At 39.0% G+C, this 23,440-nt stretch overlaps 1 protein-coding gene across 16 annotated transcripts in view; it reads left to right on the top strand.

Moving 5' to 3' along the window:
* The window catches only part of phldb1b (pleckstrin homology-like domain, family B, member 1b), a 56,717-nt gene that overhangs the window by 30,117 nt on the left and 3,160 nt on the right, over positions 1-23,440 (top strand). For 5 of the 16 annotated variants that reach the window (XM_077610960.1, XM_077610966.1, XM_077610965.1 and 2 more), the window contains 19 exons: positions 2,610-4,054; positions 9,367-9,684; positions 10,251-10,388; positions 10,846-10,983; positions 11,696-11,824; positions 13,257-13,412; positions 14,092-14,202; positions 14,358-14,449; positions 15,962-16,139; positions 16,879-17,013; positions 17,549-17,659; positions 17,756-17,858; positions 18,280-18,324; positions 18,810-19,143; positions 20,148-20,238; positions 20,497-20,643; positions 21,195-21,414; positions 23,129-23,214; positions 23,364-23,393. In XM_077610960.1, coding sequence (XP_077467086.1) covers positions 2,610-4,054; positions 9,367-9,684; positions 10,251-10,388; positions 10,846-10,983; positions 11,696-11,824; positions 13,257-13,412; positions 14,092-14,202; positions 14,358-14,449; positions 15,962-16,139; positions 16,879-17,013; positions 17,549-17,659; positions 17,756-17,858; positions 18,280-18,324; positions 18,810-19,143; positions 20,148-20,238; positions 20,497-20,643; positions 21,195-21,414; positions 23,129-23,214; positions 23,364-23,393 — 4,007 coding nt within the window. The remainder of the gene's footprint in view (positions 1-2,609; positions 4,055-9,366; positions 9,685-10,250; positions 10,389-10,845; positions 10,984-11,695; positions 11,825-13,256; positions 13,413-14,091; positions 14,203-14,357; positions 14,450-15,961; positions 16,140-16,878; positions 17,014-17,548; positions 17,660-17,755; positions 17,859-18,279; positions 18,325-18,809; positions 19,144-20,147; positions 20,239-20,496; positions 20,644-21,194; positions 21,415-23,128; positions 23,215-23,363; positions 23,394-23,440) is intronic. The other 11 variants (XM_077610964.1, XM_077610961.1, XM_077610958.1 and 8 more) reach the window with 11 other exon arrangements.

Here is a 23,440-nt window from a genome sequence, read left to right as displayed (position 1 = left end):
CACAAGCTGGTAACCATTTCAGGTGTACCTGCCTTCTGATCATGTTCAGCTTGCAGTTTCTACCAGTTCCTCTACTCTCTTGAAGAGAAGGGTTAAACACACATGATTCATAATATACAGCAGGATACTATATACTGTATTCAGTTTTCAGTGGATGCTCATCTCATCTATATGTTATATCCGTAGAGCATGTTTAATATGTCCTTATATTAAAATAATACTTGTGTGCACGGGCTCTCGATATATTAAACAAAAAATGAATAGTTTAACCAAGCTGCACAAGTTACCACTATACCCTGTGTATTTCATTTGACTGGTTTATATTCTCAAAATGCACATGAATAAATGTGTATTAATACAACAATTTGGGATAAATATGCAATAGGCTAGTGTATAGTATTAGATGATGATGTATTGGAGCAAGAATGCATTTCATTAAAAAATAGAATTAAAAAAATCATAAATTAATTGGTACGTATTAAGTTTTAAAAATGAAATATGCATTCCTGGATTTATATAAATTTGTTTAACTGGTCAATATCTGTAAACTGGAGAGAAGGAAAACAAGCTAATTTTACTAAAAGACAAATACAATTTTATTTTTTTAAATTGAACATTATGTTCATGGTTTGATGAAAAAAAAACAATAATTGTTTACTTTTAAATGTAATGTGCGTAGATGACAATTTCAACTGTTTAACAGCGCTACTAACCCTAATCCTAACCGAAACCCTAACCCTAATCCTAACCCTAACCCTAACCCTAACCCTAACCCTAACCCTAACCCTAACCCTAACCCTAACCCTAACCCTAACCCTAACCCTAACCCTAACCCTAACCCTAACGCTAACCCTAACCCTAACCCTAACCGAAACCCTAACCCTAATCCACCCTGCTTTGGTAACCAGAAACGTGGCTTCCGAACTTTCAAAATAAAGCAATGTCACAAACACATTTTTTTTATTTTTAGTCCAGCTACATTCAGATTTTGCGCAGAATCATAACTATTTATCATTGCTATGTTATTATCTTTTAAACATTGACGACGGCACCATGTATTTTTCACGCGTGAACGAATTTAGAATGAATTTGTAGCCGACTGCTGAGGCAGGAAAACACCTGTAGTTTCTCAACTTGACAGACAGGGGTGCCAGAAACAAGGCCGGTGCCTAGCATCTACCCCGAGCCTTTTAAACGAGAATACGCCGGGGAAGCGTGCAGCCTTCCTCGGTGTCACAGCCAGTGTGCCGCTGGCACCCGGAGGATGTGCTTCACACTTTGTCAAAGAGCAAGTGGACGGCACGAAACGACCGTGGTTTATTCAGTCACGTGAGTAGCTTCCTCACGGGAAAAAATCACTTCGTACGGTTTTGTATTTGCTTCATTTTCACAGCAAAACCCGATACCGTTGTTGTGTTGCGATCGTCACATATACACAAACATGTAGTGGAAGTACACTAGATCGCCGATTTATAGGTCACTGAGCCAAGGTACTTATTTGCCAGATTCCCTAATGAAGTTTAAGAATGCTGCCCTTCACATCGCAAGACCATGACATCACTTAATGTGTGTTCCCCTAGCAAAGGGATGCGTTTGTTTTGCCCCCCCCTCCTTTCTGCCTCTGTATCCTTTTACTGTGAATTAACACCGTCGAGATCAGATTCATTATTGTAAAAGAGTGCTGACATAAAATATTAACCCTGTACAAATAAGTACATTCGATTCGATTTTGGTGGCTGTCATTGAACGTCAGTGTACAGCTGAGCCATGACAAGAGGAGCTACACCAAGCTACTCCCATCCCTGCTGAGCCAGAACAAGCTAATGTATTATTTGTAAGGCTTCTGTATTTTAGGGAAAAAAATGGTGCAACATATATCAGATGATCGTAGAGAGGCATGCTTAATCTCATATTTTTCCCCATCCTCATTATGATTTCTGGTGTAACCAGGAATTTCCCCCAAAGGTGCATATTAATAATGTGTATCATGTGCAGTATGTCTACAGTACTGTACAATATGTCCACCCTTACATTGCAAACTCTTTGGGTAATAATAATAAACTAATGATAGACAGGGTGGACCCACAGTTCTGGGGTAGAGGGTTCGATCCCAAGGTCGGTCCTCACTGAGTGGAGTTTGCATGTTCTCTCGAGTTTGCGTGGATTTTCTATGTATCCTATGGTTTCCTTCCACATCCCAAAAACATGCAGGGTGGGCTGTTTGAACACACTAAATTTCCCCTAGGTATGGTTGTCCATCTCCTTTGCCCTGTGATTGGCCGGCCACTGATTCCGAGTGTCATTCATTCAGAAAATGAATGAATGAATAATGATAGTCCTGCACCCAAATGCTATTATCAGTGATGATCAGTGTTTCCAACTCTTGTTAAAACAAGGCAGTCATTCAAACAGTCACATGAAACCACCACTTATTATATATATAAATATATACCACGACAAATATCACTCTAAGTATGAACACTTAATTAATGTTAATATCCAAGCCGCCAGATGCTGCAGTAGTTCACTTGTTGGGCAGCGTGGGATTGGGATGGAATACTTAAAGATTGTGAAGCTTACTGCTATCTTTTCTCTTTGACCCCTTTTAGACACGGAGAGCTTGGTCAATGGGAATCATCAAGCTAATCCAGCACAGTCCTCCCAAATTGGCGAGAGAGTCCAGTCTGAGCACAGTGCAATTGTAAGCTCGATTGAAAAAGACCTCCAGGACATCATGGACTCGTTAGTCATGGATGACCCTGAACCATGCTCTTCGGAAGACAAAAAGCCCCCAGGCGGTCAATCAGTTACTAATTCACCCTTGGCACCCATGGTCAATGGTGGGGGCAGGTATTTGCTATCACCCCCTACAAGTCCTGGAGCCATGTCCATGGGATCCAGCTATGACAATACATCTCCACCCTTTTCCCCTCTCTCTTCCCCTTCAGCAGCCAGCAGTGGTAGCATTACTAGCCCATCGCCTGGCGGTGCACCCCAGGATAGCATTTGTTCTCTACCACCAGTGCCTGCACGTTCCTCTAGCTACAACTTCACCAGCCATTCACAACTTCTTTCGCACCCACGGACCACCCTACCTAATTTCAATGGTGGCGGCATGGGTCAGAAGGTCCAGGAAAGCCCCAGGCTGCAAAGAAAGATCTTAGGGGACGCTCCTTCTAGCCCTAAACCTAGTCACAGAGGATTATGCCCAGACGGTTTAGAGAGTCTCGGACAGACCATTCATTTGTCTTCAAATGAATCTCTCAGTAGCAGAAATACAGTGCCAATTACCCCTAGTTTTACTTCCAAGTTTCAAACATGTCCTTCCTTGTCTGCTAGTGCGAGGACCAAGACAAACACAGCGCTTCATGAGAGACCAGCTAGCCCCTTCAGCTTAGCTGATCGCTCCATCACCTCAAGCCCATGTAGGCAACTTTCCCAATCCGCTAAGACCTTCCAGCCTCCTCTCGATCCTATTGTCCATATCATCCAAGGCTCACCCTGCCATCAGCCCCCAGAAAGCCCACGCTTGGCCAGGCGGAACTTTGAACTTAATGGTGTAGGACGAAGTAATGTGAAAGAACTTCCACCTCTGAGTCCCTCAATTGCTCGTAGAGGTGTCCCAGTACTCCCAGGGGCACTCCCAGGAACGATACCAATTCTAAAGACGCCTGATAGCCCTTCTGGTCTGGGCACGCTAGCCTCAGAGAGTCCAAGGCTTCATCGGAAGACTGGAACGACACCTGCGGATCTGACTAGCAGCTGGGGAATGCGAGCCCGTAGTCCTTCACCCACATCTATGATGATGGAAAGTGGCACAGGAATACGGAAAGCCAGCTATGGTAATTCGCTGTCATCTGCATATAGTCTTGGTTCTTTGCCTGGCTCATCTCCCATGTCCAGCCCCAGAAGCAACAGGAAAATTACAGGGCGGCCGGGAATGAGGGAGAGGAAGAACAGCATCTCAGAAATCAGTGACAATGAAGATGACTTGTTGGAATATCACCGACGACAGAGGGAGGAGCGACTTCGAGAGCAGGAAATGGAGAGATTGGTGAGTGCGAAACACAATTATCCAAGAAAAATGAACTTTTTAAAAATCTGTTCTTTTAGGTCCATTACATGGTTAACTAATTCACAACAATTTCTTTTTAGTCAAATGTGAGTCTGTTTAGCATATATATATATATATATATATATATATATATATATATATATATATATATATATATATATATATATATATATATATATGTATATATATGTATAAATATATATATATATATATATGTGATATATATATATATATATATATATATATATATATATATATATATATATATATATATATATATATATATATATATATATATATATATATATATATATATGTGTGATTTTTGTGAAGGAAAGTCTTTTGCTTCCAGCAATACTATTTTGTGTGTCTTAAAAGATGAGTCGTCTATGAGTAATACATATCACTTGGCTGTTGTTTATCCCGGAAAAAATACGGGAAAGTATCTTAAAGTATATGCTGGTTGCAAATGTAAATATATAATAGTACCAGCAACGCCTACTTGAGATAAAAAGTCCAAATTCTTTCCGCGGCATGTTTTGTTATTGTATTGTTCTTAACGCAGACACTCGTAGTTCTTTTGAAAAGCGGAGTGTGCAGCTGCAGGGCCCGTAATTAGTCACAGTTGATTCACTGTCTAGAGAGATTTTTTTTTGCCCCAAGTCAAATGCATTTATGTCATTCCACACAGAAGCATGACTCCCTACACAACTGATTACAAAAAACAAGTTAGTTGAGTTTTTCCTAGCGAGGTTTATTTAAGAAAAAATGAGTTATTGTTATTGTGAAATGAGTGGGAGTACACAGCTCTGAGGCAGCAGGAATGCGGGAGGCTTCTTCTTAAAAGGATGCGCTGATTCAGGTTTTTCTTTATCAGCTTATTGAATTCGTCAAGAATTTCTTAATGCATTATAAAACACTAAGTTCACGTTACTTAGTGTAAAAGAAAAATATTAAAAACGAATGTTGAGCCAATACTAGAGAAATATACAAAATACCTTTAATTGGTAAAACAGTTGACTTTCTGTTGTGTGGATAATCCCTTTCTGCTAATAGAAATGTTTTCATTTGTCAACCTGGGGCTTGAACTAGTCTGACTTCACTTGTCTCTGTTTCCAATTCCAACTTGTTTTCCAGTCCGCTCATCTGATGTCATCAATTATGATTAGCAGACCAAATATACCTCCACATTCTCAAAGAGAACATGACGTAATGCATTGCAACCCATTCTTGACCAAGACCAAATATACCTAGCTCATGTTTCACAGTGAAACCTCTACCCACAGTTTTTTATACTCATAACCTCTATGTGAAACCTCTGACCATACAACTTAAAAGTGATGCATAAGACTGTTTTTCAAGTTATTTTCCGGGTTTTCGTTTCATAATATTTATTATGAAACGGCAATATAAGACTAATTCACACTTTTCAGCGTTTGATTCCGTTTCAAATATGTATTTGTCATGACTACCAAAATATTGCTTTTCAGTGATTGCACGTGCTGCTGTTTGGGTTTTTCTCCACTAGAGGGGGTTATCTGCCTGTTCACAAACTGGGTATTTCTGGCGTCTCTTCTTTTGCATTCCAAACATGAAAACTAAACGAAATACGTACATATTTGCAATATGAGAATTTCTCATAAACTTGCATGTTCAATTAATTGTTTTCATTTATTTTCAAACACTTATATAGTTTGTGGGAATTTATAATAATATTCAAATGTAATTTCAAAACATTTGATATAAAACACACTTTAAGACAGTATAAGATGACATATGAAATAAGTGACTCTAATATAATATTATTTTAACAGATAAAGAATGTTAAATCAGGAGAGAAGTGATTTATTTGTCATAAATCCAATAAAGAAAGCCATCATTCACGGGGAGAGGGTTTAGACTCTAAACCGTTAGTCTGTCAAATTTTGTTAATTAAAGCAATATTTAAATTTATGGATCCGTTGAAAATATCGGCAAAATCTTATTGAAAAAACTCATTCCTTGTTACGCACTTTATTTATTCTGTTAGTATTTTATTCAACTAATGACCCATAAATATTTAATCCCTTTATTACACATAAACTACATTCCCCAATTGAATGTTTCAGTTTTCATTACTCAAAATGCTCTTAAAAAGTAGTTGTACACTCTCCGTGCTTTTTCCTTCTTTCCCCGTGTGGTACTGTTATTACCCACAAGAAGCAAATTATTTTATATTTGTAGCAGGTACGCAGTATCCCTTCATGCAGCATGTACTATTTCATAATGCATATTTATGCATTGATCATTTATTTTATGTTCGAGCTTCTGAATTAGAGAGCCGTGTATAATTGTCCAGTGTGACAACAGTGTTTCTTTGGTGTATTAATTTTATGTCAAAGTATCTAAACTCTCCTTTTCCTTCCTATTAGTGGACCTCATTAGCATCTTTCTCCAAAGTGTGCATATGAATATTTAATCTTCTAATTTCATGTTTACAGCAAATTGTTTAACGTGCGAGCTGATGCAACTGAATGCGCATCTTACAAACTTCTAGCTAGAACCCCGGAACAATAATCAAGCAGAAAGGGTGCATATTTCCCAAGAAGTGTTTAGGGAATGGAAAAAAAAAAAAACTACAACTCCACTATTGCCTTTAATCATTGTCTTTGATCCTTCCTGCGATCTAATGTGTGTCTGTGACGTGGTGACTGGAAGCAAGATTCCATTTAAGGGCTTGAGTCTCAGTCGAGTAGGGAGGGTTGAGCTGTTTAAATGGCAGCCACCCCCACTGGGAGCTACAACCCCATGGTTTTATCCTGACAACAGTGCCAGTGACATCTTTAAGGAGGACCAGCAACTTATTTACCAGAGGGGGTGACTGCCACTGGAGAGGCTGACTATCTGACTTTGATGCATGTGTGCTCCACCAGAGAGGGGAGAGGGGAGGATGATTAAATAAAACGCCTCTTGTCGGGATCATCTGGTTGTTCCTCCACTGGGAACTCAAGATGATGAACCCCCCAAGGATGAGGGCCTGATCATGAGTGGGGTTTGTTTTGCAGATAGCAAGATAGCAAATGTAAATCTGCCTGCAGATATATGGAAAACAAGACTTTGTTGAACATTCCCTGTCTGCTCTGGATGCACAGTGCACGTAAAATTGCCGAGAATTTCACAGAAGCATTCAGCTGTACACTTCCAAAGTACTGTAACCGGTCTGATGAAAGGTGCACAGATGGGGAATTGCCGTTGGGGCTTGGGGAGGAGAAGGGGAAAAACATAAAAGGCGACAAGACAAAACAAGATTCGCTCTCAGGGGGGACAAGGAGCTAGAAAAATCTGATTCTAACTGTTGCAAAGATGCAAATAAAAAAAACAAAACTAAATTGGTTAGAGTACTCTGAAATGAAGCTGTCACCGCAGAAGTGCTGACAAAATGAAACAAATTACCCAAAACTCCCTTCTAACTGTTGCAGTCTGACTGAGCGAGTGGGCAAGTTTACATGTGAGAAATATATATTTTTTGAAAATTGAGGGTAAGATAAGGCAGAAACCATAACGCATGAAATTTTTCACATATTACAGTTAGTTTCTTCCATTTTTTAATTCACTCATTTGTAGAATGTTATGCAAAGGGATCACACAATATAAAGAAAAACATTTCTCATGTGAATGTCCAACATGCTAAATTCACAAATATTTAGATTTAAATCCAAATCTAAACTCGAGAGCCCTGTTCTGCCAACGGTCTGGAAAAAACTTTAACCATTCCTCTTGACAAGAATTGGTACAGTTCATTTAAATGTGGGGTTTAAGTCAGGACAATTTCTTAATTCTAGCCTAATTTAACCTTTCTATAACTACATTTGATGTATGCTTGGGGTCATCGTCCTGTTGGATGATTTTTGGTTATGTTCATAAACACATATGGCTTTTGAAAAAAATCTTTCCAGGGAAATCACAGCAAATTTGGGATCCAAAAATGTCTGGCAATCTGGTGTTGAGTAAAATGTGTCAAATTCTATTCGTCAAGTTAAATTATGTGTTGGCCAGGCCTATAGTTTAATGTGATAAAAAATGTTCTTATCCTCACATCCTACATGTTTTACCACTACTACCCCCAATACTTTCTGGTAGTCAATAACATGATGTGAGTGCAGACTTGATGAAACACCTTGACAAATAAAGAAAAAGAAGCTTGGAGTCTAATCTGTCTGGAAGCAGATGTTGAGTGGGAGGACTTGAGAGTGGCTGTTGACTCTCCAGTAAATGGTAGACATTTGGATCTTCTTGCTTGAGTACTGCAATTTATAGCTCAAAGAGGTATTTTTCCCACCTACTCAGTTCAAAGCTTACACAGCTGAAATTATAGGTCCAAGTGCAGTTTTTTCACAGTGGGAAAACTTACTGTTTTCTGCAGGAGCAAAAAGATGCAACATAGGAAGTTTTCTTTTATAGCTAGAACAATCACCTTATTCTCTAATAAAAAAAACAATACACAGTGGCTCTATTGAACCTCAATACAAAAAATAAAGTTTCTAAACCGAAATCGGAATTTCACCCAGTTTAACTCATGATCATGTATGATGCCTTTTACATTAATTCGTTCATCTTCTGTACTGCTTACTGTCATGAGAGTCGTGGGGGTGCTTTAGTCTGTCTCAGCTAACTTTGAACAGGAGGCGGTGTGCATCTTGAATTGGTTGTCAGTCAATAACAGGGCAGCTATTGACAAACAAACTTTCACACTCACAATCAGACCAATGTAGGATTTTAGAGTGCTCAATCAGCCTACCAAGCTTGATTTTTAAGTTGTGTGAGGAAGAAAGAGTAACTGTAAAAAGCCTACGCAGGCACAAAACCCATTGCTGTCATCTGCTATAGAGTAGAGAATCAGAAATAGGTCCAACAGCATCCTTGCTGCCATCCAAACCTTTACTTTAAAGGTTGTTTAGGGATGGTTGTTTTGTTACGCCAAGAGTAAGTATCACATATCAGTAACTCTGGGAGACAATTTAGTACCCTCAAATGAGATATAAATGATGAATAATTTATGGTCTTATAACTTTAAGAGAACACAGAGAGTTGTTCTCAAATTAAGAGGGTCTTTTCTTTCCTGTGCAGGCGTTTCTTGATTGGGAAATCCACTATTTGGGTTGAGATATCATTAGTTTATTAATTTAAAATCTTCGTGTGTGAGAGATGGGTGAAATTCAAATTGATGACTTGACTTGTTTGTCTACTTCATAATTCATGAAAACAATTTCTATTCAACTTTTAATTTGATGTTCTTCTTTATTTGACTGCAGGAGAGACAGCGACTGGAGACAATCCTAAATCTCTGTGCTGAGTACAATAAAGGCGAAATCATCGACTCAGATTCAGCCACATTTGGGAAGATAGGTTTCCCAGGGGGGTTTTCAGATGGCTCTGTGCCTGGGTCATCCATTGAGAGCATCCTAGGAGGAACGCCAACTTCAGCCTCTTTGCGTCTGGCACAGAAACAGAAGGATAGCGATGAGGAGAACCTGAAGGAGGAATGCAGTAGTACTGAAAGCACCCATCAGGAGGTGAGGAAATTTCCAGCTCCATGCACAGCATCAGCACTGCTAAATGGAAACAAACAGGTTAGAGAAAATGTTCTTTCACATGTGCCCGGCATGCCGACACACAACCCAGCATGTGTAAAAATGATGCCTGGCTTTGTTGAACCAGGCAGCTTGTGAAAAGCCCTTAAAGGCAGCCCTTCTGTCTGTTAACTGAAGATTCCATTTCATCTCCTATAACGCATAATGTTACTCAGATGATTGCACAATCATCTGATAGTTATGGTCTATCACAGTACACTATCACTGCATACTTTATACAGCAACAGCTGATACAGATCTAGCTTGTGTGCTAAATCATGGGAAAAGTATGCATGTTTTTATTTAGGTGAGTGCTCAATTTACCTCACATCTAGTTTTACTTTGGAAAACACATGCACACACATACACCCCCCCATATCTATAATTGGCTAGCTCAGCTGGCTCAGGAATACACCTCCTGCCCATATTCAGCTGTGAGAGACTCCAATCCCAGCTCGACTCATGTGAGGATGCCCTGTATGAAAGATGAATAAATTTGCACTGCAAGTTCATCTTGTCTAAAATCCAATCGAAGCATAATCAGACATTGTCCCTACTCCTTGCAGCATGAGGATGTGGCCAGTTCAGACCAAACAGAGCTGGGCTATCTTGAAGAAGAGAGGGTGCATGTTCTGTCACGGCTTGACGAACTCAAGACACGGCTGACGGAGCTGGAGCAACAGTATCAGGAGTCCAAACAAGAGGTAGATTCAGGCTAACCCTTTCTAGCATGGGCAAGAAATATCTAAATTAACTTGACATTTAATCTGTTACAATTTGCCGTATATATATAAAGACAAAGGCATCACACCCGGGATCTAAAAATGAAAGGAAAATATGTAGCTGGTCCACGCATTGATGTGTGAAGATCTTTGGTTAGAAATATACTAGGTCATGAAAAAAATGAAAGGTGAGGAATTGATTAATCAGCCAAAAAAGTACATTAACAAGATGTATCATTTAAAATTTTATTGTGATTGGTTGATTTGGAACACAGCCACATTTCTAGTTAGTAGAGGGCCTTGCAATAAATTACGAGCACGGCGGAAGTTTCTTGGTCTCAAATGTTCACGTTACAAATGAAGAGCTGACTCATCTTTTTAATTCCGTTTATCTTAACTAATCTCTCTTAATTGATATGGTTTCTTTTCACTTCTGTAGGCCGAAATGGAACGCGCCTTGCTGCAGGGAGAGAGGCAGGCAGAACTCGACCAGATCGAGGCAGAGGCGGACATCATCAGTCAGCTGCAGCGCAAGCTAGATGAACTGGAGAGTGCCATTCAGCAAGAGAAAGACAAGGTATGGATGATTTCATTGTGATCATTTTTGAAGGAAAAAGAAATCATGCATACACCCTGCCTATGTTTTTCTCACGGGGCATAAACCTACACTTCCTGAATGGTTCATTACTGTTGATGTCATTGCAGATCTTTAAATTTTATAAATTATAATTAAAATGTTTAAGGGCATTTAAGAGATTGTGAGAATTTGGTTGCATGAGCTTGACCTCTCTGGTCAGTTTTTTATGATGTATAACTACCACCATGTTGACATATTTAACAACAGTTAACATTTTCCATACTTTCTCAAATTAACTTGCTGCTTGTCTGATTCCAAGTTTGTACACGAATTGCATGACAGACTGTGTGGCCCTGCTTTTCAGGGACTCTTTTGATCTATTGCACACCTGTGTATATTTGCTACTGTTAGCTGTTGAAAGATTTTTGGGGAAACCATCTGGTCTCTTATCTTCAAGTTCCCATTTCCTTATTGATGTACCTGACATTCTTGACAACCAGTCTAATATTCTTTCATGAGGGAAATCACCCTTCAGGAGCAATCTGTTCACACTAACATATTAAGGCTTCTTATTTGCATAATTTGAATTTTGAGTGGTGTCTTTCTCCCCCATTCTCTATTATTTTTTTCCTCACCTTCTCGATCCTTTCGTCTATCGACCCCTCTCCAACCATACATGCTCTGTGTGGGTGTGTGCACTATGTCTTTCTAGGAGAGGGCTAATGTTGAGGCCGAACGCCGGGCCTTGCAGCGACTTCAGGAGAGCCATGCTGAGCTGAAGAACCAGCTGTATAACTGTCCCGAGTCCCTTCACGAACAGTTGCAGGAACAGTTCAAAAGGGTGGGTAGTTAGTAGAGCAAAACCATAAGAGTTTAGTCAGCACACCCTGTGCAAGCCATGAGTCCCAAAACCACCAATGCAGTCATAGACTTCATCGAAAACACAGACTTGATAGCCTTTATCCTTCTATAGAAGTACAGTTTAGTTACATTATACACATATATTAATTGCCACACCCCAACTCTAACATTGTACACCTGTAATTTAAGCATTTAGATTTTTTAAATTCATGCACTTTTTTCTCCAGTTTATCTCTAAATTGCATTTAAATTACTGAAAATTGCCACCCACCTTCTCTCTACACATAAAACAACATCATAGTTCATCGGTGCTTAAGTAAAGTCTGTGAAAAGTGAAGTCAGGATGACCAAACATGCTAATGGTTTTGTGTGTACATCATACCTGTGGTTTGGCATACCAACTGCTTCAACTGATCTTGCATCAAAACATGCACTCAAGCATAATGATGGAGTCTGGCAGACATTGCTTACAATGGTCAACTATCTTCATGAGATGCCCTTGCACAAATGTTCCATTAAGATGCAGTATATATTTCTCTCATGATGCCACACCAACTATTGCTGCAAACTCAATGTTGACACGTAATCACACAAATGGATCCTGGTAACTTCAGTTCCGACTTAAGCATGCTGGTGAAATTCAGCCGAAGTGAATGGTCGCACTGCACTGCATGTGTCTGCAGTTCTGTTTGTAATGGCTGGCTTACCCATGTTAACCGCTCACTAATCAATTAACATAGGCCAAGACTATAACCCTTCTCTGTGTTCCTCACTATCATTCGGTGTCAAGTTTAAGGTTGGTAATCATGTGGGTTAGTTTACTATATATTTTAAAGTCCACAATCTACCAAGAAATATGTACTTTATATTTCTGTTTCCTGACAAATTATATGGAAATGCTGATTTTATTTCATGGCAGGACTTGACAACTGCCCGTACTACATACCAAAAACTTGTTTAAAAAATCCCAGTGGTACTGTGATTACCTGATAATGTAGCAAGCCCCTTTGAACTGAGCTACATAGAAAGTCTATAAGAGGAGGAGTGACCCCAGGCCCAACAATGCAGGTAGCGAGCTAAATAATTTGGGCACACTTTAGAACAAAGCAGGTCCACGTGTTCATTACCCCATCCCATAGTGCGCCAATTATTTGTGAAAAATACTCAACCACTATTTTAATTAAGAAAAATGAACATTTTTCATTTTTATTTTTCGACTCTTTGTACTTGATATTTTAATTTTTTCACATGCTGAAATGTATTGTTTTAGTGATAGAAAGCATTCTTCCTATAGGATAGTACATGTAAAAAACAAAACAAAATTGAAAGTCAAAGATTATTGTTTAGCTTTTTCTACCAACAAATGAAAAAAATGCCTTGGTGGTCATTTCATCTGTGACATCTCATTTTAGGATGGAGAAGCTCTGGAAACTGGAACCAAGAAGTTTGAAGATCTGGAGTTTCAACAACTTGAGCGAGAAAGCAGCCTGGAGGAGGAAAGAGAAACAATGAGCCAACAGTTGCTGCAGGAAAGAGCAGAGTACCAAAGCACTGTGGCTAAGAGGAAGGTATGGAAGCCTCTGTCCAAGGGATACGAAATGACCCATTTCTCTATCTTTGAGCATCACTGTTTTATTGAAACAGTTAGCATTGTGGCATTCTTGGAAGAAAATATAATCTTATTCAATTGTGAGAAATCGGACATATTTTCACTCATGCAAATACTGAATGTCACCATCTACTAAATCTAAGCCCCATCCATGGTCACATATTTGTTTAAAAAGACCCAATATTTTGAGTAGCCTATCTTAGCTATCCCCACTGTACTTACTGTATAGTTGGGAAGGCCCGACTCATCACAGAAGGTCCAAGTGATTTTGGGTTTTTGTTTTAGTCACAAAAAATCCAGACATTTGAAATAGAGAAATAGTTAAAATTCACATACACATATACGCACACATCCCCAAACCTACACGTAAACGCACCCCCCCCCCCCCCCCCTACACACACTAATTAAACATGCAAACAGTATTCACAGATTAACCAATCTTTATCATTTGTGGGTTGTTCGTGTGATATGTGGAATGTTAACAAGTATAGAAATATACTTACTAAATACAGTACTTTTAACCATCCAATCATTTGGTGACTGAGGTTTTTATTTCTCCGTTTTCCATAGAATTTCATTAGACATGCAATCCCATGGCTTAGTTTACAATGTCATTATTTTGCACTGTGCCTATTCAGGAAAAAGTGTCTGCTCTGGAGAACCAGGCCAACCAGCTGGGCCTCCAGGCATCTCAGGAATGTGAGCGTCTCGCCAAAGACAGGGCCATCACGCTTCAAATGCTCCAAAAGGTGCTGCCAATGCTTCACATGCTCACATGTTATTGTAAATCTAGTTAATAAAGTGATCCTGCAAATTTGACAGTAATGCAAATTTGAATGCTTATTATAATTAGATGTGCAGTATGTTTTTAGGACTCACTTTAACTGAAAATTGTCTGCTATAGGAGAAGGAGAGTCTATCCGCTCTGGAACAGAGATACCACAATTTAACTGGAGGAAAAAGCTTTCCCAAGTCTTCTACATCGATGCGAGAAGTAAGAATTACCATTGTTCCTAAAGACTCACAACTAAAATTCTTTTTCGCTGTAACACAAGACTGCTTTACTTACTTATCGACTCATTTGTTCTGGTTTGTTTGTATGCTCTTTCAGTGCAGGCCAATGTGTCATTGCTTGAGATTACTCAGTTTGCATATTTGTCTTCATTGCCATATTTATTTCCCCCCACGGAGCCTTAAAACCATGTATGCATCATCTTGAGAGTTTATTTCATGACTTTATTTGTCAAAATACGAATTGCGCAGTATCTAACAATTTATGAGGTGTTTTCTTCAACTCAAATTCATTCTACAAAGCCTGTCCGCCTCAGATAGACCCTCCTCACACTGTCGTTTACACTAATGCACTTTGAATGCCGCTCTCAACTTTCTGAGTAGCTCTACTAGTGAGGCCCTTATCTCATCCTTTGAAGGCTGTTGCTGATGTTCAGAAGTACAATAGCGATCTTTTGTCTTTGCAATATGCAGCAGTGGCCACTTTGAATGCAAGAAGCCAATCTGTGTATTTGGTGCAGATGTTATATGGGTTGATGTTATTTGTGTTCCCTGATTGCTTTTTTACCTTTAGGCCTTTTTGCTCAGGCTGTAAACCTCATTCTCTTTCAACTTTAATTTTCATGTGTTCTACTCCCCCTGGTGGGCTGCCATACTTCACTGTCAAGTTAGAGACGTCAAGTTATTTCTACTTGTTTAGGTTTTCAGTAAAGAATGAAACATAAAACAAAAATATTAGGTTTAATATAAAGTAACTAGAATAATTATTTAATAAACGTATAAAATATTTACCTCTTTAACAAAAATTTATATAAATTAGCTCTTTAACGAAAGAAATGGCTGAATGTTAAGACCAACCGTATGTATACATGTGCATTTATGTACATGTATGTATATATATATATATATATATATATATATATATATATATATATATATCAGCAACACGCTTATTTATTTATGTCTAAAATGTCTTTTCCTGTGTCTGTATTTTCACCCTCTTGCTACTGTGACAGTGAAATTTCTCGAATACGGGATGAATAAAGTTATCTAATGTAATCTAGTCGTATTTTCCTAGCTTCTCTAATTATTTTTAAACCCAGAGCATGAGCTCAATCTCATCCTATTTGTAGCCATATACTGTACATGTTTGTACATCCATAAGTGGTGATGGTTTTGCTTTTAATGTTTGAGCTTCATTTATTTTGTATAGGGCCTATCCAGAGTGGATTGAACTAAATCTGCCTCTGAAAATGTCAGACATTAAAACAAAGACAAACAGACCCTGAGGCAATTCGGCGGCTAATGTCTTGCTATGAATTGGATTCTTTGACATATATTCTCTTTGTTTTGAATCCTTTGTATTTGTATATCTGTTGTGAGAGTCAAGTCTATGTTTAAAGCAGACTTCCCTACTGGACAGGGATCAGTAATTGGTCTGCAGATGTTTCTCCTCTTCTTTTGCCTTATATCTGGTTTATGTTTGTGTTTTCATGTGTCTGTGTTTGGGAAGGAATATGTGACAGTGAACCAGATGAGTCAGATGTATGGAATGCCAAAGGTGGAGTCATCCCCAACCTCCCCACTAAGCCATCCCCTGCAGTCTGAAGCTGTAGCTAGCACCTTCTCCTGCTCCCTTTCTTCTCCGGGCTCCTCCTTGTGTTTCCCTGTGGAGGTGTGTGCTGTCCTTTCCCTATTAACCCAAACACAGTGCATCTTTTAACATGCAATTCCCCCTCAGCAGCCTGTCTGGCACATGGGCTATTCTAGTACTTTCTCTTTTTATTAACCTATCTTACATGAAATTCACATTTTCTACTGATAAATGGTAAAAGTGTCAGTGAAAGATGAGGCACTTTATGTACGTGTTACAAAATGTTACGAGATTTAATTGTTGATGACTACCATCTGAGACACTTTGCAATGTGATGGCAGAGCTGTTCCTGTATGTTGAGCTAATACAGATGCCAAGTATTGATGTTTTTTTTGATTGTGGCAAAAGACTTTCTGCAGTGATTTGTAATTCTGCTCAAGCAGGGACGTCCCTTCTAAATTCAAACTGCAGGGTAGATACATTAAAGGAAAGATTAAGTAAAATAGAACAGGATGAACATGTTAATGCTACTGTGAGAAACTGGGCCATTGCTGTAGACGCGTAGAATTAGTATACAGAAATGTAAAATAGGGATATAGCGGCTGGAGGGTACAAAGCGTACTGCAGTTGATAGGAACATTGTGCTGGAAATATTTAAGGGCATATTTCAAAGTATAAAATAAGACATTTCAACTCTCGTTTTCAACTGTTTTAAGTGCTTTTTAATCTCTGCATTGTTTTCTTCTTGTTTTGCTTGTCTTTTCTGTGCATGCTGCACCCGCCTTTCTCTACTGCTGCTTGGTGGTCTCTGATGTACCAGTCTGAAGGCAGCAGGTCTCCACTGCTCAAACTAGATTTAGAACAATGGTACCAGGAGCTGTTGGCGGGTTCCAGCCAGGTCTGGTCGCCCCCTCTCCCAGCCAAGTCGCTATCAGGCCGCAGACCCGCTCTGCAGGTAGAGGGTCTTCTTTCTCTTTTCTGCACACTATGCGGCCACTACAAGGTCAAACTGGCATCTTCTCTTGGCATTAAACACTTTGACTCACGTGTTAAATAATTCTCTCACCCACTCCTGCTACATCTTGTAGGTTAAGTAAGCTAAAAATCATATTTCTTCTGTGATGGTAACTGGACTTTTGATATTACCTTACTTAACCAGTGTTAAGTCAAGTTTTATCAGGGTATCCTTTTTCCCCCAGTGCAATTTATATCAAAAGTATTTGATTGCAGCATCAAAGTTCCCTTTTTTAAATCACAGTGCGAATGCCAGTAGGGCTCTTTGATCGTGATGGTACTGATTGGATGTATAATAATCACCTCTATTGTTTCATCTAACAGCATGATGGTAATGATTTGACAGTTATATTTCCCTGCAGATGCAAAAATCTCATCTATGGGTGGCAAACCATCATACTGGATTCCTAACATATGAAAGTAAATCCAACTTGGTATACTACAGCTCCTTATTTAGTTTTGACCTTCATCCTCAGGTGTTCCGTTCCAAGTTAGACAGTGATGCAGGACAGTCCCCTTATTCGGCTAAGTCTGGATCTTCCCCACAGCAAGGAGCAGCAACACTGGGCCGCAACACAAGCTCTACGGTAGAGTAGTTATTCTTCTTTCTTTGTCTTCAGCAAGGCTTGCCCTGATGTCAGAGAATCTCCTGATCATATTTTCTCCTACCTCTTACTTTTTAGAGCCCTCTTCTAACCCCTAAAAGCTCAAGTAGTCTGCCCAGAAACCTGGCTGCCACCCTGCAGAGCATCGAAACTAAGAGACAGCTTGCGCTGCAGCAGAAAGGTAACTATGAATCGCACAACACTATGTTTCATTAAAATCAGCATCATATGGATGTTGAACTCGATTTTTCCGTAATATTTTTTTTGTACAATCTAATATCCAATACTAGAAAATTGATCTTTCCATGCCTTTACATATATTAATAATACATTTTCAGATACATTTTCATTCATCATGTACGTAATACACAGTTGTCATTGTGGTTTTATTTAATAGAGTATCAGAACTGCACTAATAAATGCAATATACATGGATTTGGAGTTGGTTATATTGTGAATGTTTAGCTACTCCATTATTAATACTTATATGCCTTTTAAAAACTGGTATTCATTTAAGTAGGGGTTTATAGACGTATTCATTTTAATTTTTAGTAGCATGTTCAGATTCTTTATATCTTTCTCTCTATGTCTGCGGATCTTAGAACCTCAGACATCCAATCAACCCCACACAGAGGGAAGATCAGCAGGTAGCTTTAAAAACAGTGTGTCCTCCAAACTACCATTGTTTTAGTGACCTAAATGTCAAAAACAATGTTAACCACAACTAGGCTATTGGTTGGTGTTGGTTTTTTTCTTTTGACTTTCAGTTTTTTCCATGCCCGGTTTGCCATTAATTTTTTGGGGTCTGTTCACTTGACTTGGGTTTCTCCTTTCTGTTTTTCTTTTGTGGTGAATCAATCATGCATGTTGAAAGACATAAGCTCCATGAGTGTATTTTTTTCTTCTAGAATGGCCAAGAATCAGCCACTAAACAAGACTAACACAATTATTAATAACTTGTTTCTTTAATATTTTTGTTTTATCAATTGATTGATCACATACTAAGTCTTTGCGTAACAGCAACCGTTTTAGTATTAATTGGGCCATTTCTTGATGGACAATTCCTTATCGCCGAGTACTAATTGACACTGAACAAAAGGAGACAAACAGCACATTAAATCTCATTCTTTAGGTCAACAGGTCATTGACGAGCAGCGGCGACGTCTTGCTGAACTTAAGCAGAGAGCAGTAGCAGAGGCTCAGTGCCAGTGGGAGGCCCTCCATGGCTCGCAGCCTAACCTCATCAACGCCATGCCCTCGTACCCCCCAGTAATGTCCTACAGTCCTGCATTCAGTCACAGGTCTGTAGGCCCCCCTCCTCTGGTCCAGCACTCCATCCTACATCACAATCCAGCATCAGCCAGTGAGCAGCCTTATGACACGCTGAGCCTGGAGAGTTCTGACAGTATGGACACCAGTGTGTCCACAGGAAACAACTCTGCTTGCTCGCCAGATAATCTGTCAAGGTGACTGCGAACCTCGTCCGGCTCTACTTCAGTAAACACTGTTGTGTCATGATTTGATCTTCATTTGATCTTTGGCTCATAGGATATTCAACGATGATCATTGTTTTGTTGACTATCCTATGATCCTAAAGCTGTGTAATAAAAAAAAAAAAACTAATTTTACGTTCATACGAGAAGTGCATGCGACACGTGGGAATGTGCTTGTGAGTCTCGTTAAACTAAAGTTTCAGTTGACATGCACTTCAACTATGTTTTTAGGCAAAATTATGCCAAAACCACGTCGAAAACGAAAAAAAGTGGGACTTTTTTTTACAAATAAAAGGGACTTTCGCGTCATCAAAAGATGAACAAAACAATCAATGCTTACTGAAACTGATATTCTTAAAGAGGATTGGTTGAATATAATATGTGAGTCGTAAACTCCAAGTAGGTGCAGAGAGACTGTTCATGGAATATAATTATTAGTATTATTGGGCAGTGGTATAACAACAGATTTATTAATAATGAGGGTAATTCCATTTCGCCATTTTATGAAGAATTCAGTAAGGCACATAGAAAAAAGCACCCACAGGCACCGTTTCCCAGATTGCTCCCCACCATTTAAAGACTATCTGCATATTTTAATTTGAAGACCATCTGTTGGTACCAGGTTGTGTGCTGTTTTACTGAAGTGCTCACTGCAGGACTTCCCCAGTTAAAACCATTGCTCACAGTTTTTATTGTGGCTCGCAAGAGACGAAACTGTATTGGTAAAATATTATGGATAACTTAAATGGCATTAGTGCACTAATTAAAAGTCTACATTAGAGACCAAGGTACAAGATAAACAGAGCAAATCTGTATCTTCCTCATATAAGCCTACATGGACAAATTGAGTGAACATATTCATTAATTTGCTTCATCACATACAAATCTTGGCGGCACACTTAATAAATTTTTTGTTCACTACGTCATCAATATCCCAGAAATAAATATTAATGTTGTGTTTTGATTTTCACTTGAAGTGTTTTAGGAGGAGATGCGCTGAAGATTGAAGAGATGGAGAAAATGTTGAAGGAGGCACAGATGGAGAAAGCCAGACTCATTGAGTTTCGGGTAAGTTCCGTTACAATGCTGGTGTTAGGAAATCAAATTCAGATTGATGACTTTTTGCAGTGAGGCGATCAATGAAAGAATATAGAGTGATTCAATACCCCTACTTGTTTGTTTTCAGTCATGTTTTTTTTTATTTTGTGCTTCAAAGAAGGTGCAAATACCATCTATACTAATATTTTAACAATCAAAGTGACCAGCAGGGGAAAAAGATAAATAATCCTGAGATGGAACATATTGAATGGAAGCACTCTGCTTTAGGAACAGGAGAGCTCCGTTCGCCATCAGATGTTGGAGGAAGAGCGTAAAAGGAGGGAAGAAGCAGAGAAAAGACTGCAGGAAGAAACTCTTCACCGACAGCAGCTGGTGGAGAAGGAGGTTAAGATGAGAGCCAAGAACTTCTCTCAGGTCAGTCAAAGGAATCATTGGAAAATGTGCTGTGAAATGGCTTCCAATGGAAAGTGGCATTTGATAAACATGAGCTTCTGAGATTTTTTTAAACAAAATCTTGGCTTGTGTTTACTCTGATATTTGGTTTAACCTTAAAAAAAGTATGAACACTGTCAAGGTTTCTTCTCTGTTTAACACTTCCTAAAAACCTGCTTCACTGCATTAGATCCATCAAATCTAGGGAGTATTGAACTACCTCAGTATCCAATAAGTGTTTGTCATCATCACTCTTATCAGTTTACTGTTGCAATATATTAATATTTATATATTGAAGATGTTAATCTTCAATATATAAAGATGTTAAATCGCATATGTTGTTTTTGTCCTGTTAAAATGGTGGACTTGCGATTTGTAATTTCCTTTGTATATGACTGTGTTATGACAGTACCAATCAAAATGTATGTAAAAAAAATGTGAGAGGCCGCTGTCATTTATTTTGCCTGTATAATCGTGATGGGGCGTTCTCACCGTGCCCCCTCGTTTGACCTTTCGATTGTCCATATGTCCAGGCCCGTCCCATGACGCGCTACCTGCCAATTAGGAAAGAGGAATTTGACCTTCGCGCACACATTGAGACGTCAGGCCACAGCGTGGACAGCTGTTACCACATCATCCTCACTGAGAAGATGTGCAAGGGCTATCTGGTTAAGATGGGAGGCAAGATCAAGTCATGGAAGAAACGCTGGTTTGTCTTCGATCGTCTCAAAAGGACCTTTTCGTACTATGTCGGTAAGAAGACAATTTATAATTGTATGAGTGTTGTTCTAAAGGATTTGCTACTGAATCAAGCATTCAACACCGGATGCGATAATCTGGATACTGGGAAAAAAGTAGAAGCAGTGTAAAATGCATCTGCACAAATACTTTGAAATTGTGGCTAAACCATGACAGGCTGAGATCTGGAAAATAATACTCCTCCACAAGCCCTTGTTCATGGTGTTTCTTATCTAGTTTAGCTAAACTAACCATTCACGCCAGACAAAGTGAACAGACTTATTTTTCCATTTTTTTAGTTTAATTTGTCTTAGCAAACTGCTGATCAATTTGACCTAAATTTTAGTTGAAAACATTTTCTTTTTCTTAGTGTTATTTTGGTGTATAGTTGCAAAAGCATATTTTTTTCATTCATTTATTAAATCTTATTAGATTAGGCTTTTCCAAAATCCAAATTTGAAATCATTATTAAAGGAGTATTCATTGATACACACATTCTTTCTCCTGTGAGTACTGAATATTCATTTTTTTGTGGTAATTTATTTTTTGCATGTTTGCTTCTCAGGTATTACTTAAAATTCTAAAAATGTTATGATTATGTTTTTACAAGGGGCCATACGGTGGGCAAATGTCCATGGAAATTTTAATGTTTTCCCAAATCAAACATGGGAAATCATCTTCTAAACTGATGATTATGGTCCGGTTGTTATTATACTTGAAGAAATAAATATATACAATAAATTAGTAAATAGAAAAGCAACAAAAAAAGAAGCCACTTTTGAGTATATAGTTAAAGATGTTTTTCCCTCCACCTCATCATTCAATTTTTTAAGGGTAGGTCTAAGAGACCTTTCAAAAAGTAAAATAAGTTTGAATATTTATGTCAAATCTGGCAGTCTACCCTGGATGAACATGTTTTCCCCATCCAGCATTGTGCGTCAAACGCAATGGTGTCATTGACGTGCCGTGGTGAGCGTCGGGACAATTGTTCACTTGCGGGCCTTTGAAGTTTTCTCAAGGTTCCGCTTAAAGCCTCTTAAAGCGTACCTTGTTTCATGTGAGGAGGCGCGTGGAGATTACCCGCGCCGTCGTTAAAATGCACGTGGCGGCGGCCCTCTCGAAGGAGGATGTTTGAGATGCACCACTTGCCCTTATCACTTGACCTTGAACATCAAGTGAGATGAAGTGACGCACCCAATGTCGGAGGCTGCTCATCATCCCCAAACTACAGCATAGCATTTTGCTCTCAATCAAAGGAGATGTAAACAGCAGGCTATTTGAATGCTAAACAGGTCATTAGGAGATAATAGCGGTGTATTAAACTATTCCTCGAAATAAAGTACCGCATCTCTACCTACAACTCTTTAAGTTGGCTTGTGGAGTGTTTGTGCCTGGAGGTAGAAACGGGGTGTTGAGTTCCCCACCGGTTCCTTGCTGCAGTTCTGCAGTGGCTGATGAAACAAAGTGCAAGCATGTACCAGAGTAGTGTAAGAAGCCAGTCAAGTGCGAACATAGAAAAAGAGGAGCAGCTTTTCTTGTAAAAGACAGGCCCTAAAAGTGCTGCACTCGTCATTTTGTATCCATCATCGCTAATATGCTCGTCATCAAAGTTGGACTTGTTGATTTAAAGATGTCAATAGAGGATGGATAATAAGGTGCTACTGATTGTCAATGAAAATCCTACATCGTGCTCTTTTGATCAAAGAAATATGCATTTTTCCCCCCTTAGACAAACATGAGACCAAGCTGAAAGGTGTGATATACTTCCAAGCTATTGAAGAGGTTTATTATGACCACCTCCGCAGCGCCACCAAGGTATGTGCTAATCTGAATGTGAACTTTGTTCCCTTGTTGATTTTTTTGTGGTCATTGTTTCAATTCAACTTTTTCTTGCAAACACCATTATCTGCTTTTTTTCTCCTTATTTCGGAACTTTTGCTTTGGCCGGCTGCTCTCACCTCTAGAGGGGCTTATTCAACTTGAATCTGACTAGTGTATGTATCCAGCACGCTGTCTGTTCACCTGTCTAATCGTACTCATC

This window comes from Stigmatopora argus, chromosome 10, assembly GCF_051989625.1.
Source record: "Stigmatopora argus isolate UIUO_Sarg chromosome 10, RoL_Sarg_1.0, whole genome shotgun sequence".
Taxonomy (NCBI): Eukaryota; Metazoa; Chordata; class Actinopteri; order Syngnathiformes; family Syngnathidae; genus Stigmatopora; species Stigmatopora argus.
The sequence above is the reverse complement of the archived record's forward strand: the minus strand, read 5'-3'. Positions and strand labels throughout refer to the sequence as shown.